Source organism: Typopeltis vanoorti, chromosome 1 (genome assembly GCF_054136105.1).
Source record: "Typopeltis vanoorti isolate ZY-2024b chromosome 1, IOZ_Tvanoo_1.0, whole genome shotgun sequence".
Classification (NCBI taxonomy): Eukaryota; Metazoa; Arthropoda; class Arachnida; order Uropygi; family Thelyphonidae; genus Typopeltis; species Typopeltis vanoorti.
The window spans coordinates 95,521,494-95,535,839 of NC_143549.1; the positions used below are offsets into that span (position 1 = coordinate 95,521,494).

Below are 14,346 nucleotides of genomic sequence, written 5' to 3' on the forward strand. Positions count from 1 at the left end.
AAAAAATCAAGTAAGTGTTATATATTGAAAAGTAATGATAGATAGTCATCTCAATACTGGGTTGATTAAATAATATTAAAAATTATGTAATCGTGATAAAACTTTGAGACACGTATTATTTCTACTTAGTACTTACAGGATTATCTATATGTTTAAATCATCTTTATTATCCGTAGTTGATAAATATCGTCTTTTATTAAAAAAGTATATTATTATCATCTCGAAAGGTAGACATTTAACTTTTATTATGTACAAGTTTCCATATTAGTCCCAATACGTACTAAATCTTTCTAAATTACTAAATCTTTCGTCTAATCAAAAAGGAGCTGTATAAAATACTACCTTCCCAGACTCTTGTTTTCGGTGCCAAAATCTATTTTGCAAAGTTAAACAACCTAAACCAAACTGCAGGAAAATCTTTATCCATTAATAGTTACCGTTTGTTTACAGCTTTCTTATAAAACAGAATATATTCATTTTAATTCCAATAGCAACTGTTACTGTAATATTTATATAACTGTCCTTTTTCCTGACCTAAATTGTTCAGCTTTTCTGTTTGTGGCTGATGTTCCAATGGTAATTAGAAAGGCTTCATTATTTAGCAATTACAACTGTAACTTTATACGAAATGCGTAATAGGACTTGAAAAAGAAAATCCTGCTTGCTTATGATACCGTAAAATAAATATGTACAGGAAGTATTTCAGTTTTAAAAGCATTGATCTGAACATTATTCATTAAACTTTTATAGAAGAATCTCAGAATAAGAGTCTACGTTGTATATGCAAAGCCAATCAAATCAAAGAACTTTACAATTAATTTTGACTTGATTGTTCTTTGACATTTGATTGTACAAATATCGTTGCTGATTATAATATTGCCTAAATACGATATGTGTTTGTCTTTTGCAATATATGTTATCTGTTTAAGTGCTATTAGTGGTAATGACCGTCGGAGAATTAAGGTTATGTGCATATCGTGTTTGTTAACTACGTGTGCTCAGAAGCTGTTTGCCTGCTTTGCATTAGGAGAAAGTACTCCACTTCTTTATGACACCGGCTAATTCGCTTTCATTTTAAAATCCCTTGGTTTTCACATGTGAGAGACTGGATTCGAACACGGGTGTTTCCATCTGACCTAACTGCAGTGGGGCCTTTTAAATATAATAAAAGGGCTTTGGTTAGAAAGAAATTTTTTTTTCATCCTAATCTCCCTGTTTTGATTATTTTAAACATATTAGCTAACTTAGATTTTACACAAAATCTTTATAAATCGTTTCAAAACAATTAATTCTCGAACTGGAAAATAAATTAGCATCTTTCTCAGTGTTGCAAAATAATAATGAAAGAAACGTTATGAAAATAAATCGCTGTGATTTGCTAATAGAAACACTATAATAAGACCGAAACTTCTATTATTGCTTAGCACAAAATCTTCTGCTGTTTGTTTGCTTTAAACAATTCTTTTCGGATGCATTGTTATGAGTCATTTTGAGAACTAATGTCATTCTTTAAAAAAACCGATTTTCCACTATTAGAGAATATACTACGGATAATAAATATTTCAATATGTTTGTTGTACTTTACAGGCACTCATTGAAAAAGGACTCTAAATAGAGCCCGCGCCTTGTTATTTCACACACACACACACACACACACACACACACACACACACACACACACACACACACACACACACACACACACACACACACACACACACACACACACACACACACACACACACACACACACACACACACACACACACACACACACACAATCTATTTTGACATAAACATCGAAGAATAAAAAAAATCTAAAACAAGACTTACTCATGAGGTATACTTAGAATGGATTTCTCTATAGTTGATGTGCGTGACAGCATGGACAATAACAGTCCCCTTCGGAATCTCTATGCTACTTATTTAACATCTTCCTATGCAATTAAGAAAATTTCATTTTGTCAAATCACTATCCGCATTGCTTACAAGACGTTAAGCTTTAAAATAAAATCTAAAAACATCCGATCTGTTATCGTTTGTTATTGTAAAGTTAAAGCGGAAAATGTAAATACGCCTAAAGAGTTAACAAATTCTTAATAAGACCCTACTTCCAAGTGTTCCTGCGTAGAAAAATAAATGAGTAGAATTTGTTGTTTGATGAGGAATGCGATGGCAAATACTTCAAAATCTCTCATTAAAGGGTTCCACTTTAAGCAATTGAGGAAATATTGTTTCAGAATAATTGACAACTTCGCTTTACTGCCATAAGAATTAGTTTTCTCTACTCACTACATTCTTTCAATGAAGAAACGCACTCTTGCAACTGAAACACTTTTCGAAATAAGAGTTTTAAATGACGCCAGATTTGAAATGAAATAATTTACTTATTAGAAACTTTAACACGTAAATACACTTACTACAACGTTTCAAAAACACTCGGATTCCCTTTTATTGTCAAATTGATAATAATCGAAGACCAATTCGCTCAGTTATTCTTTCTCTCTCTCTCTCTCTCTTTCTCTCTAAACTGCAATTTTCCACATCAACTATACTGCATTCTTCAGATATATTCTTTCTGCAAATTCTTCTGTTCACGAAGTTCGAAACTCATCTGAAACGAATGAGATTTGAAACTATCGATCCAATTAAAGAGTTTAAACTTAACTCATTCGCTAAATAAGGCGAGAGAAAGACCACTTGTATCAGTATAAACATATCTTACTTTAAAAGTAATAGCAAACATTACAAAGTAAGTTTATTCGCTTCCATTTCTCCAATCGTTTTCATAAGGGTGCATCCCTGTAATAATTCATAAGATTTAAGTGAATAGGAGTTTTGGAGAGAAAAAAAAACATCCATGTACATCTCCCACCGTACAGGTGGGAGATTTTTTTTTTTTTCATCAAGAAAAATGAGGAAAAGAAATAATCTGAAAAATCAGAAGTAACAAAATTTTCTACTATTGATTCATCTTTACTCTGATATTTCAATATTAACTCAAGGGCATATGAACAATGTACTTGCTTCTTCACCAAGTAAACCAATCTTATGGAAGAATTATGCATCTTTCTTCCGCTAGCTGGAGCTACCTACCAGTCTATGGTGGGATGTGGCATGAAAACCTTACACATTCTTTTATGAAACTGATGGAACATATAGTTCATAATTTAAGGTATCATTTAAGACACCGTCTTCAACTTCTAACATTCTACTGCATAATTATTGCAAATCACTCTCTTTATTCATTCCAGCAGCGTACAATACCTCATTTTATATCGTAATATCAACATACCACCGAGCGTTTTTGAAATGTTGTTTGTATATTTATTTTAAATTGACTGTCATTGAAAAAAACGTATTAATACGAAACAGTAATTAAAAGTAATAAAAATTCAGATAATCTAAATTCAATTTTTAAAATTCTACAATATTTTATAGATATCACTCGATTAAAATTCTCATCAGTGGATTATCTTATCTCTCTCATATGGGAATAGACATCAACAGATCACAGTTGAATACTTTGGTTGGTAAGACAGAAAATGATATTATCACAGTTTGTTAAGAAAGTTAATAAAATAATTTTAAATCTTCCTAGATAATAATATGTGAAATAATCCATAAATAAATTAGTAACTAAGTAAGTAGCAATTCAGTATTCTCATGAATGGCATTTATTAGTGAAAATATGTTAATGGTAGAAATCTTCAGTTTCACTAATGCTTTGGAGTCAAAGCTTCTATATATTTAAATCAACAGATTAATATGTAGTTGAATAAGAAAACTGTAAAATTAAATCATCAAATGATTCTAGAGATATTAAAGCTATATGTTTGAAAGAGATAAGATAATTACGTCATAATCTAATATTTTTTCCAACAGGCTTTCCAAGTTCTTCTTAAAGTGTTAATGTGAAGAGTTACGATACTGAGCAAACAGAGCTGGGGTGGTGGTAGATAGATGATTCAAAAACCCATCTGTTAATGGTATGGAGATATGGACCCTTCACAAAAGCGACATACGAAAAATAGCTTACACAAAGACTTGTGCGATTGGATGATGCAAAGCGCCGTGGATATATATATATATATATATATATATATATATATTATATCAGAAAAAACATGCTTGTATTCATCCAACGAAGATGAAGGAAGTGCATAGACTGCGAACGCTTATGTTGGCGCTCAAGGATGACACGAGGTTACAGTTACTGTGTGTATGTGTGTGTGGAGAGTAAACAATGATGGAGGAGGCACTTTAGGTTGATGGGAGAGCGTGATGTGTTTGTGCACACACAGTGTGGAGGGTGTAGAAACCGCGAGGTCAGGCGTATTCCGATTCAGAGAAACTTTGCTGTTCTGTGAGACCACGTTCATAATAGGGGTCGTGGTTGTAGTATTCGTCAGGCAGATCTTCTGACGCTTGGCCCCTAGTGTGAGACAGAGATAAGGACTTTTGGTAGCTGAACAGTTGTCGTTCTAGACTGTAGTTCTCAGCTTGAAGAGCAGCAATTTCTCTTCTGTAAAAACAAATGAAAAAGTTACATTAGTAGAATGAATAGAGTTAAAAGATCAAAGTAAACATTTCCTTTCATTCTGGACTTAACTCACATTACATTCTCTCTCTCTCTCTCTCTCTCTCTCTCTCTCTCACGGCTAGTCTCAGTCTTTCTATTTCCATCATTTTTCTTTCGTTTTAAATATACTCGTAATAGCGAATAGCTAGACCCATTTGCAAGCCTTATACCCTAACACATTAGCAGGGTATATATACAAATTACTATAAAACATCATCCGTAACGTCCTAATGACATTTTGCAGAAAAAAGATAACGTTCGCATTACTGCGTTACCAAAACCCACGTTATCACCATGATAACGTCCATAGCAAACCTAGAATTCTTAATTCAATAAAATATATATATATATATGTGTAGAAAAATAACATATGGATAATCTAAGAGCAACACATTCTAGGTGATAAAATGTACAAGACGTCACTCATGTAAATACATACTACATATTAATGCACAATAAGCAAATAAGCAGAATGCATGCCAACCACCTAAATACATTCCCAAATATTCATGCTTGCAAAATTAGATTTTCGAACCCTCGACCTGTTGATTAGAAAGCGAAGTCTGGCAAGCACATTCGACAACACAACAAAGATGCCTTTTGCTTGGAAAAAGATTGACTTCAAATCTCGTTTAGGACAACAAGAGTAACCTTTATAAGGTCAACTAAATGTAAGTTAACTGGTCTCATACCAGTGACAGAATTTTTCATCTGGGAAATTCGAATTTTCATTTCACAAGACAGAGAAAATTCAAGAATATATGCAGTTGACAGACATACCAGTCGTAGCAGACTATGTCGTCTGCTATGTCTGTTATTATATATTGAGCCTTCTATCACAGCATTGATTAGTTTACTTATCAAATTACTTAGCCGTGAATAGAGTATTAAGTCTAACACGCGAGAACACTGGACTTCAAACTGTGGGGACCACAAAAAGTTTATTAAAACTTTTATTGTCCTTAATATATAAGTTATAAGTTTAACTTGTAATTTTTAAAATAAATATCTTTGTGCGCTATTTCATCTTAGTTTGGCTTGAAGTTCATACGTGTCCTATCAAAAACACTGTCAGAACATTTTAGAAGACAAGTGATATTCGACATAATTAGTGCTACTGACACAAAGAAGACAAAAAAAAATTAGATGAAATCTACACGGTGTTATATTGAGATAATAATGATCAAGGAAAGGAACGAAGGATTAGCTACAATATTCAACACTAAACAAAATCTTAAATGGTAAGCAATATCAATTCCCTATTTTGATATGGACAAACATCAAAATGGGAAATTAGACAACGAGATTTATTTGTACCTTTGGTACCAATTCAGCAGAAAGTTCTACTAATGAAGAAGCTGGGGAACATCGGCGTAGAAAAGATTACCTAACATAAAATATTTTGGGAAAATGTGAACGAAAGTACAAAACTAATAAAAATATTGGTACCTGATGAATTTTCTTCTTGCCATAGACTAATGATTACTATGGTCCAACGTTAAGATGTGCACAAGTTTATATGGAAAGAAGACATAAGAAATAAGAAAAGATTTATTGACTATGTTATTGGTAGCGATATTTTCATACTTGTTCGGATTACACGAATACGTCAGGGATTTGAAAGGGGAAGTGATGATCATTTAGTTTTCAGTGGGATAATAAAGTGAATTTCGTATTGAAAAGAAAAACTTATACAGAAAAAAAAGAAAGAAAAAAAGTCGAGCAGCTCTGAGAGGTGAGCTGTAGCCTGAAACAAATATTGGAAGAAAATGAAAGAGTTTGAAGAAAATAGTCAAACATTGGAGATTCAGTACTAAACACTGAAGATTACATTCATTACATCTTGTTAGTGCCTGTCACAGTACTCAATAGAAACTCTGTAAAATATGTAGACTAGACTTGGATTACAATGGAAACAATTTTGATAGAAATCTATTTATCAACTGAGATATTATTTTACCTTTAAATGAATTAATGTGCAGTACTTACTTCATCTGGTGTCCATGGACCCTACATATGTCATCGTACTTATGATACAAGGCGCTAAACAGTAACAGAGATTCAAGCCATTCAATGTGGACAGTGAGCTGATTGCCTCCTTCCAAATAGGCACTCGGCATCTCTTTCACCTAAGAAATAGAAGAAAAAAAATTAATGAAAGATAATTGCACATTGCTTGTACATTCTTTCCATCTCGCAAACAACGGTTTTACGTAACGTTATGGACGCGTTGGTGGCGTATCGGTGGTTATAAAATCTCCATATATCGCTAATGCAGTGATAGAAACAGGAATACCGGAAACTTACACAACTGAAAGATATCGAAAACAGTTAAAAGTTCTCTAAATTATCGAGAAGAACTGAGTTCCTCATATAGGAATTTCGCAAAAGTCACTTGTCTGACCCAACTGTCTCTTTGTGGAACTACTAATGGAAGTTGAAAGATATAATCACAGTGTTGCCTTTCTACTGCATTCGCTTAGCATTCTGTTAGTTATGTGCTAACACTGTGTTTACTTCTCTCGCGTTCTGTACACGTTCTCATCCCTCGGTGACCCGAAGACCCCCCTCTGCTAGCAACGTCCACTTGGATAATTTTCGAAGCCAGCGACGCAGAAGGGGGAATGTCATCCTCTCCCTTTTAACTTTAATGCGCGCATTAGGCCTAGCTTATTGCATTTCCAAGGCAACGCTCCATCTGTGTGGTGTTCTGTTGACCCCTTGCTGTTCCGCCCCTTTTCATTCTCAGCTCTCGGCCAAGTGCTAAATCCCTGAGTTGAAAACCTTTCGTTCAAGCGAACATATTGACGGTCATCCGCTGCTAATCAGTGATTTGTGCGTCCCCATTCACCCGTGATGACCTCTTTTGGGAAACTTTCCTCTTTCAGTTCCCTTGAAAACTAGTTTATCTTCATCACTTTTTCGCGCATTAGCTCTTCTTTTCTTTCTGTTTGTTGAGATAAAGTGCTACCGTATAGTTGGATCCTGAACTTAAATTATTATTCCCTGTTATCGTATTTCCTTCCATCAATCACTTTTTTGATCGTTTTTGAAGTCATTCATTTCTGTCTTCCTAAGTTTAGCCAAGTAAATCTACAGAGTTTTTTTTTGCGTGCATATTGCATATAACAAGTGTAAGATTATTAAAAAATACTTAATTCAGAATAATGCTCGTGAGAGTTTTGTTTTTTTATCTTCTTAATTTGTTTTCGTGTATTTTTCAATTTTATTCAAGATTGATCGTCTCCCATGTAATACAGTGCTCCATTATATTTAACAGCTCAATACATTTTTCCATTATTTTCCAAGATATTTCCATTATTGGTTATATTAGTAAGTTTCTTCTATTACAACAAGAGTACGTTTCATATAGTATCACTAATTAGCATGTGGATACGTTTCTTTTGTCTTTATTGTATACAAATTCCAAGAATTTGCAGTTTTATTCTTTAAAAAAATGAAATATCAGTGTGATCAAAACAATTAGATTTATCCAGATGGTATTAAACGGTGAAGTTCGTATCGATGAATGAATTCTCGGAAACTGAAGATGGTCTTCAAATTCAGTTCGAAGTTGAGCAGCTATAGATCCTTTTCTATGGTAGCTTAGTGAATATTTATACAAATGAGATAAACTCCCGAAGTCTTCATCATAGTATTGAGCAGTACTTGTAAAAAATGAGCAGAAATATAATAACGCAAATTGGCAATGCGGAATTGCGCACTGCAGAAGCAATCAGGAAGGGATGGGAAGACCCTTATTTGCTAATTTCTCATCTAGAAGAGTATCTGCGCATGCACCAAAAACTAGCGTTAAAAAGGAGAAAAATAGACACAGATTAGTCATTAAACGTTTTAACCATTAAAAGTTAGAATCAACCCTCTTCCCATTCTGTATAATTCGAATGTAAAGATTTTAATGCTTGTTCTTTGTTAAATGTGTCTAGAAATATTGAACCTCAGCCGAATTTGTCATTGCCCTGATTCTGCTAATCAGTAACTATTTAATAGTATAAACCAGATTAGCTCATAAAACTCACGATAAAGTTGACTAATTTTCTGATAAAACAAACAAACCGCACTGGTTAATACTAGATTTCGCAATTTACTATTTTACCAAATTATTCAGAAAAGATTGTTAAGCAAAATCAAAGGAAAGCGTAAATAGATGAGGTAGTAAGAAATAATTCGTTTACGAAGGATAAACGGCACTTGCTCTCTTAATGGGGAGAACAAACCCGACAGATTAAGCTCACTATAATCGAGAGGATACTCCTATCCTTTAGAACGGGGATTCATTGGCTATCTGCAGACTGAATTATCATTTCTGTCAGGCTGGAGGAGAGAATCCATACTTTTTCATGTCTGCTGTTCATTATGTGTAGGGAGACATGAAATAGTAAATTAGCATAGATGTAAGCTAATGCAAGAAAAGTATTTGGCAGGTACTTCGCCACTTATACAACAGAAGTACGACACTACTTCTGTATAAGGATATCTTCTCTCAAACGCTTTTATTTTCAGCTTGAAACAAAGAATACAGAGAACTAGTATTTGAATAAAGACATCCTCCCGGACAGATTTCAAAAAGAAGTTTCTTATTACAGACTTTCCTTATATGCTATGACAGCTGTTAGTGACAAGGAATATCATATGATTCTTCTAGTTGAAGAAACAAATTCTAGGAGAAGGAAACTGGGGATTGCGCCCTGTCGCAATCCCTAGTGATATGGTGATATATAGATATTATAAACCATGTTTATCTTCCATGTTCATCTTATAATCAAAATCAACTGTGGGGGAAATTTCCATTTTCAGCAGTAGTTTAAAATAAAAATGGCCGCCTATGATGGTGATATGATATCACTTTAACTCTAGTTGCTCTAATTCTGATTGCGTTTAGAATGACAACGGAATTAAATATTGCTGTAAATTACTATACTCATTAATATCTTCAAACTATTGTAATAATTTGGGATTAAATAACTGTTGTTGTACTAAACTCCAGCCACTGGCATCTACAATCAGAGAACAACACAAAGGAATGGTGTAGTTCTTTGATTCTTTTAAGAATAGAGTCTTTTGACCACTTCATGACTGTATGATTGGAAAAATAGTCAAACACGAATTTGTAAAATATCTGTCCTAGTTTCCTATCAATCCTGTTACGTTTATGATACACCTGAGCACTGGAAAAATGTACCTAGACTATATTTGGTTCAGCAGCAAAAGAGAAGTTAGCAATGGTCTGCTACTTCAAGCCTGCTTTGATTTTTACTTTTAATGTCAATATACTTCACTGAAATGTCCAAAGAATTCGAAACGACACCTCCTGTGATATCATCTCCTATACAAGAAGCAACAACAAGCTCAAGTTTTGAAATCTGTCTTGTCTAGGTTAATTCAGAGGTCAGAAAAGAGAAACATCCTGCACTTTGAAAGAAAGCTTCAGTATATTCACAATCTCTAGGAAGTGTAGTGAAGTCATCAGCATTGTCGACTTGCTGACAATGACAACACGAAATTTAAATTGAGCGAATGAGGTCTCAATGATCTTGTAGTAACTTGAATCGCAATGAGCGGTGACGCTAATGCAATACTTAAAGAGAGCTGTGGGAGGACAATCCTGTAACCTTTTCGTTTGATAGTATAAGATTAAAAAACAGTTCCCTTTATCAGCAATCCAGTTCTGAGTTCCAAGTAGGTAATCGAGTACATTGAGTTTTTGAGTACTTCCTTCAAACCTGACGCTGAAAAACAGATCATCAAAAGCAACTTGTAGTGGCGATGCTTTTACATCAGATGAAATTTCTACACCAGCAATTACATCCCGTACTCTAAATTACTAGAATAAAAATATTGTAATATGCATCCTAGGTTGATTACCTCTTGTTTCCTCCCTCCTTCTCTTTCTGTTATGTGGAGATGCCAGTTTCATCGTTTCTTTGGCTTTCAAGAAAATAAAGTTACTGGCTGGTCAGCCTTGCGTAAATATATATATTTACAAAGCCATATGATAAAAATGAAACAGCTAATACTCTATTTCTGCTTCAGTCTGTTCGAATAGAGGCTTGCCACATTTGAAAATGCACTGTTCTTCAGGTAAATATACTACATCAAAATATCACACACACACACACACACACACACACACACACACACACACACACACACACACACACACACACACACACACACACACACACACACACACACACACACACACACACACAATGAACAATTGTTTGACTATAAATCATTCAGTAACGTAACGTTTCACCCCATCTGAGTGATAAGTATTCATGTAAGAATTAATGGCTGTAGAACCGTGTGTGATCACGGGGTGAGTTAGCCGGTTATGAGACCAGCTAACTCACCTTTAGTCAAAAGAGACCAGAAAGGTACCTCACGTTATAGACAGGAATCGAGCTCAGGTCATTCCAATCAAAGGGCTTCGTCTAGCTACGGATGCTGTTGTTATATAATACAATATTAGTAATAATGGCATTGTAAATTTAGAACGCTTGATAACATTCATAAAAATATCATAACATTGACATTTTATTGCCTTCCAGTTGCTTAAAAGTCAATATTTATTAATAAATCAGAAAGGCGTGGCTATTTTCTTCGAAAAATACGATTAAAATGAAATTTTAATTTTAAAAAAAAGTAATTTTAAGGTTGCAAGTATGCTTTATAACGTTGAGTAGTTTTAATGACCATTTTAATTACTTTGGGAAAATGTACAATGGCAATATATCAGGTGCATTAATGCGAGTATGTAAACTTTAATTTGAAACTTTTTATTACTGTGTTCTTGTAGCATTTACAGAACGGTTTCCAAAAGAAGGTAAGTGTTTTAGTCTTTGTCGCTTAAATCAAATAATAAATAAAATAAAATGAATGACTGGGCTGTAGTTTTTAATTCGTCAATGTTTGAGGTATCATCGAAAATGAAACCTACTGCGCAGGCGTGTTTGCATATATTTCAAACTTGATGTAAACGTGCATTCGTTAGCAGTGGAAGATTTTCGCTAGGCCTTCTTTTATTTCTTGAATCTTCTTCTTATTGTGCTATCTTCTATCGAAGGTCAGCGACCATCTTGGCGAACAAACTGCGGTCTTGTGCTAATCTGAGCAGTTGTGCACTGCTCTTTCCTGTCCACGCCTTGATGTTGTCAAACCATGATATTCTTTTTCTTCCTCTAGTTCCTTTGCCATCAATTCTTCCTACCAAAATAGTTTGTAGACGTTGGTATTTGCTGTTTCTCATGATGTGGCCATTTCTTGAATAATTTTCCAAATTAATAATAATTATGTTTATTTAGATTTATCAAATTAATAAATTTTAAGACTGTTTTTGTACTGATATTATCTTGATTACGAAAATTACTTTGTACTGATATGTAAATGAGAATTATACTCGAAGCTGAATCACGTGTCCAATTGGTGTGTGATGAATAAGATATTCATCTTAGTCTATCAGTACGAGGTACTTTACATATTTATATGTAGTTCTATGTAATCGCAACATTGTGCTGAGTGCAATGTAGCTGAACAGGTTACTTTGTCGTGTCATTTCTCCTTGATAGAGTATTTTCCCACAATTTTTTTCCTACGTTTTCGCACAATTTGGAAATCATCGGATTGTAAAAAGATTAAAAAAATCGTTGAAGCTTTTTGAAAGTTTTAGAAGAATATAGCAAATGTCGTTTTCCCAACAGCCAACTGTAAGATTTAACGAAGTATAGTATTTTGTTTTTAATATTGCGTGGTCGGCAACTTAAAAAACGCGCTATTTTTATTTCTCTTTTCTTAAAATATTTAGAGAGCATCAAACCAAATACCTAATCTAAATTTATTTCTTTATGATTTAAATATTAAGTTTAAATTAATGTTTAATTCTTTCCTGATGAACAGTATCTCATTGCAAATGAGGTATATCAGACATCCTCATGTTCAAATAAGATAAATTCGTTGCAAAAGGGGTTTAACTATGAAGTTAAAATTGATGTAAATAAATCCATACTACTGCGTCCAGTCATTTTAAAGTTATTGATATTCACCTCTCTTTTTCGATCTCGATTTTGCTTACATCTAATGATAAAAGTAAAATAGTTGTAATCTGAAACCTGCTATTATTCTATTATTTTTTTTCACATCGAAAAAAAATAGAAATTACGAAATAGCGATCATCTAATGAGGTTAATATCATACTATGCCCAGCCATCTGTCGCTAATCTAGATATCGGTGACTGAGACAAATTAGTTCTTTAGGTAACACCCGTGTATGGTGCGGTTTCCTACTAGTTTTGTTTTACTAGTACTGTTACGTAATTCTGAACAAATTAATTAGGTATAATGGACCACTTGCATAACTGGGTACAGCGTGCTCTTTCGAAAAATAAATAAATAAATAACGTTTTTTTTTTCAAAAATACCATAAGATGAGTTTAAAAGAATGATTTCACCTATACTGTGTAAATAGAAGATCGCCGAGGTCAAATTATGTTACGTTACTTTTTGTAGAAATTGAACAATATGTTACAATTCTTACTAAGCGAAACGAAATTGAGAAGTTTGAAAATGATCACATTCATTAACCAACTATAATCTGTTTTATTATTGTTTGAGGCTACAGTCATGAAAGTGAAATAATCATGCACATTAACAAAAAATATTCAATTTTAATAACTTTTCCAGTGTGATTGTCCTAATGGTTAGTTTATTCGTTCTCCAGCCAACGGGCTGAGGGTTCGCATTTCCTCGTAAACATGAATGTTTTTGAATGTCTTTAGGTGGGCGATGAATTTCTTCGTCCGATATCAGACGACCACCTTACTTAACTGGAAACCTCAAGTGGCTTCAGTAAGTTCCATGTTTGGTTTCTATAGTAGGTTTCTGGGCTAAAAAATTAAATAAAGATATAGAAGAAAAAAATACTTAGCCCACTTATGGTACGATTGTGCTATTGGTTTATAGAAAGAATTTCATTGCAGAATCCGTGATAGTTTATTAGATGTTGGGTTTGATCATCGTTTGTTGCTACATAAAATCAGTCTATACAACGAGTAGTGACGCACACTAAGGACCAGAGTGGCTTCTTCAGGATAGAAGATAAAGAAAGCAGTAAAAATTAAAAACCAAAACTCATATGCATTATTAAATTAGTCTCAATCAAAACGCGAAAACAGTGATGCGCTGCACGAGTCATGTGCGTTTCAGAATGGTTTGAAGATGGTTGTTGGAGAAGCTACATTTAAGGATGTTGAAAGATTTTTTTATTTTTTCATGTTGGGCCCATACACAAGAGGTTGGTTGATCAACTTAGTACCATGTATGAGTAGTGGTTTGGGAAAGGAGAAACTTGTTCACATTTCATTTAAAAGTCTTTATGTTGTATTCCTTGGGAAATACAACAGGAGGAAGACTCTTCCACAGCACAGTAGTTGTATGGGATGAAAGGAAGAGAAAAGAAACTTGTTCTGTGGGTTTCAAGGCGCACTCTGATAGGTTGTTGAGCAGCAACTGCACGTGTTCCAACGTTCTTAGTACTATGTGGAGGAATTATCGATTCTATTTCAGATGAATATTTCCCATGGAAATATTTGTAGAATACACGCATTGCTGAAACCAAACGTCTGTGGGGAAATGTCGGGGGGGGGAGTGAGTTGGTTATAGATGGGTCAAAAATAAGTCTAATTGCTCTTGAGTCAAGCATTTTGAGGGAGCGTTCAGCGGCCTCACCCCCAAATGAAAGGAAG

At 33.9% G+C, this 14,346-nt stretch overlaps 1 protein-coding gene across 1 annotated transcript in view; it reads right to left on the reverse strand.

Moving 5' to 3' along the window:
- Positions 1-4,329: 4,329 nt before the first annotated feature.
- The window catches only part of LOC150110228 (uncharacterized), an 87,208-nt gene continuing 77,191 nt past the window's right edge, over positions 4,330-14,346 (reverse strand). Inside the window, exons 2-3 of the mRNA XM_090393678.1 lie at positions 6,572-6,711; positions 4,330-4,525 (exon numbers count right to left, since the gene is read on the reverse strand). Coding sequence (XP_090249804.1) covers positions 4,330-4,525; positions 6,572-6,711 — 336 coding nt within the window. The remainder of the gene's footprint in view (positions 4,526-6,571; positions 6,712-14,346) is intronic.